Source organism: Hipposideros armiger, unplaced genomic scaffold (genome assembly GCF_001890085.2).
Source record: "Hipposideros armiger isolate ML-2016 unplaced genomic scaffold, ASM189008v1 scaffold_833, whole genome shotgun sequence".
Lineage (NCBI taxonomy): Eukaryota > Metazoa > Chordata > Mammalia > Chiroptera > Hipposideridae > Hipposideros > Hipposideros armiger.
The window spans coordinates 753,803-757,772 of NW_017732183.1; the positions used below are offsets into that span (position 1 = coordinate 753,803).

General features: G+C 39.1%; 1 protein-coding gene across 1 annotated transcript in view; it reads left to right on the plus strand.

Annotated features, from left to right (window-relative positions):
* Positions 1 to 3,970, plus strand: part of CFAP221 (cilia and flagella associated protein 221) — a 112,537-nt gene that overhangs the window by 97,372 nt on the left and 11,195 nt on the right. Inside the window, exons 19-20 of the mRNA XM_019629251.1 lie at positions 603 to 695; positions 2,873 to 2,968. Coding sequence (XP_019484796.1) covers positions 603 to 695; positions 2,873 to 2,968 — 189 coding nt within the window. The remainder of the gene's footprint in view (positions 1 to 602; positions 696 to 2,872; positions 2,969 to 3,970) is intronic.

Below are 3,970 nucleotides of genomic sequence, written 5' to 3' on the forward strand. Positions count from 1 at the left end.
AATAACCAGGAATTTTATGTAAGGTTTTAAACATAATACCAAACAATATATAAGGCATTGGGAGGAAGGTTTGAAATGAATAGAACAGCTAAGGAAGAGTATAAAGGTGGGAAAAATTAAGAACAAAAAAGTGAACTGTCTACATCACCACCCCCCACCACCACCACCCCCGCCCCAAATATATAATTTTGAACATTGCAAGTTCAAAATTTCTGTTTCTAAGCCCTGGAGAATGTCTTGTTTGGCAACATTCTCTTGGGTTTGACTGGTACTTATCACGCTCCCTTCCCTTTGCATCTAGGGAAATGTGAGTGGGTTTTCAAGAGTGAAGGAGGACAGAATAGTAAAGGCCTCAGCAGTGGTCAAATAAAAGTGCTCTAGAAAATTGTACAGGGCCGGCTGAGTGGCTCAGTTGGTTAAGAGCTCGCTCAAGAGTTTGAGCTCTGAGCAACAGTGGTTTGAGTCCCGGCCCGAACTGAGCAGCCACTGAGCTGCCAATAGGTGGCAGGATGGCTCAGCTAAAAAAAAAAAAAATTGTACAAAGACCCCAAAACTACTAAGGTGATCATTTATCCTTGGCTGCTTGTGTGATTTTTCCACAGCTGTGATTCCCTCAATTCAGCTCTGCTTCCTACAAATGTCCCTGCCATTCTTGATGCTTTACCAGAAGAAGACAGATTGGAAACAATTGAACGGTACAGTTTTTACCTTTGGTGTCTAATGGAGTCTATTTTCCAAAAATATAGTAGGTGCTGTGAGAGATTTCACAAAAGCACACAGTGTCTGAGCTTGCAACCCAAACGAGATAAGGCTAACATAACACCCAGCCATACCCCTAACTAGATAAGATGCTAAATTAATGGTGGAGAATACAGTCTCTAAGGTCTTAAATTTGCTGATCTTTAGGTGCTCCAGGAGCTCGAGGGAGGAGAGAGCAGAGGTGGTGCTAAGTGGGTTTGGAAGGCCTCAGTGGTCATGTGGACTTGGGTCAGTACTTGAAAGATGGGTAGGGCTTGGAGAGGTGTTAAGAAATACAGGCCCAAAACCAAGGGGCTTAAATTTGATTTTACTGATGAGCATCCAACGGCCAGTGAAAATATGTCCTTGAATCTCCTGTTGCTGTGCCCATTTCAACATTTTTACATGTAAATCATCAATTAGTGAAGTCCTAAATATCTGAGGCATATATCCAGTCCTTCTAAGACCTGCCCACATGCCATGGTACTTGGCAACACATGAGTGTTTGAAGCTCAGAATCCAGGAAGGTTGAAGTGTCTTCTGTTCAGACCACTGCATGAGGGCATCTTGAGAACGCTGCAGCCAGGCTTGGGTGATACACATTTGCTTGAAGTTCAGAGGAACAAGTGCTGTCTGGCAGGGCCACTGGGGAGCCACTCAGCAAACCAAAACATAGCTAACTGCTCCTCCATTCACCACAGATGTGCAGACTATTGTGACTCAGTTTCCTTGTCTTTGAAATGAGAATAATAGTGCCTACTTCATAGGGGGTTTTAGAGTAAAAGAGATGATGATGCTGATGGTGGGGATGGACGGTAACTATAACCTAACGTTTGCCCAGCACGTAGTGTGGACCAGGCACCGTGCTTTGCAAGCAGTCTCATTGAATCCCCACAATGAGGTCTTGCTATCATCACCACCTTAGAGACCAGGAAACTGCTAATGAGTGGGTCATGCTTGCAAAGCACAAGCATAAGTGATTCACATATATAGCACCTGCTTAGTAATTGTTAGCTTTCAATTTTATGGGACTGGAATAACTTTTGCAATTTTTACAGGTAGTTTCCTTAGTAGAAGCTTGCTAGGCCTGCCTCTATTTATGTGTCACTACTAAATAGAGTTCCTGTTTGTAATTCCAAACTTTGAGGCTTTTGTTGATCTTGGAAGCATTTCTCTTTAACCGAGTGTGGTGGAGACTGCTGCTATTAAAAAATTCATTCTCTTCCTCTTCTAAAATAATAGAGTTGTTGAAACTTGGGGCTAAATTTTCCAGCCTTTCTTGAGTTAAGTCATCCATTTGACTAGGCCCTTGCCTAAGGAACATGAGCAGGTGTGAGATATTCTACTTCTGAGGTCAGGACCCTTAAAGGATTGAGGGTAACTCCTCCCCACGTTCTCTCCCTTGCTCCAGCTGATACGGCAGTGACCCAGCTGTAACCACCAAACAGCAAAGCTCTAGCCCAGTCCCAGTGAACTATGACCCATAGCCAAATCTGGCCTGCCACCTGTTTTTGTAAATAAAGTTTTAATGTAACATAACCACACCCATTAATTTATGTATTTTTTATTATTTCTTTCATACTACAACAGCAGAGTTGAGGAGTTATACAAGAGACCATTATGACCTGCAAAACCTTTATAGAAAAAGTCTGCTAACCCCAGCCCCAGGGGATAGCAAATCACAAGATTAAAATAACCTGAATCCCTTTCATTTATTATTTTACCCATAGATTATTTAGACATGTGTTGTTTAATTTTTTAAGCAGTTGTGGATTTTTATTTTCTTTGTTATCTTCTTTGCAGTTGATTTCTATTCAAATCCCATTGTGGCTTTCTTTATGGTCCATGATATGGTCAATATTGGTAAATGTTCTGTGTGCACTTGAAAAGAATATGAATTCTATAATCCCATTTTAAAAATTGTTTTTTAATTCTCTGCTATTTCTACCATGGTTCACTGGTGGAAAGCAATTTATCAGCCTTATGCTTCTCTTAACACAGACCCAACAAAAATAGGCAGAACTAATAATGTTGAAGACCACAAGAACTGCATAAGTCTTAATGATGACAATATTTCTCTGTTTTATTTTGGGAAGGGAAAACTGTTCCAGCTAAACATCATATTCCTTTTCAGTGAGCTCTGTGAACAGAATATAGACGTTATGTTGACTCCAGAAATGATCAAAGTGGAATTCCCTATGTTGGACTACAAGGACACCAAGAAGGAAAAGTAAGTGGATGCTTTTATGCCTAAGTAAGAGGTAACCTTGGATAAAACTTGTCCTACATGAAGTGCAGAACTGTCATTTTGTCTGAATCTAAATATCTCAGGTTTCAAGGGAGGGAGATATTTAGCTGTGTATTTCATTTTATGCACAATGGCATTCGCTCAAATATCGATTGCAAGTAAGCCTTTAAAAATGGCATCCCGTTTTTCCATTTGCTTATCGTTTAATTTCAGACATGTGTCTGTTTCTTATTGGTAACTGAATGAGTTTTATCCAGTATGAGGAACCCAGGCTTGGGGCCAGATGAGACCTAAGGCTGAATCCCAGCTCCACCATTTATTACATGTGAGATCTCTAGCCAGTTACCTATCTTCAGTATCTGGGCCTTAGTTTCCTCATCCGAAACAGGCAGAAAAACTCTCGCTCACAGGCGATTGTGAGGGTTAAATGAGAGGCGAACATTCAGACATCTAACTAGTGGCTTGATGTGAACTAGATGCTCAGCAAATGTTAATTCTTCCCTTTGCCTTCCATATCAGGGGCCAAAGATAAGCAAACTTCATCATCCTTCAAGAAACTGGTTTGATGAATACTTTTATAATGGAAATAACCACATGTAGTTCATGTGGTTTATAAGTTTGAAATTCCAGGTATACTTCTAAATTTTTTTTTATTTAAAAAAATGCTTTTTTATTATTAAAAAAATCAGAAATACAGAAAAATATAAAGAGTAAAAGAAAAACAATAATCCTATTACCCACTGATGGTCACTTGTACATTTTGATGTATGGTCTTCCAAAAATTTATTTAAGTAAACAAATATACATATATGTATGTTTTAACAAAATTCAATCATGATATTATTTTTGTCTTGTACACTTTTATTTAGCACTATAAATAAACATATACTTATAAATATAGACATACATCATTATGTTTCACTGGCAAATGTACCATGATTCAGTTAACCAATCCTCTTCTGATCATGTAAACGCTTTTCAATG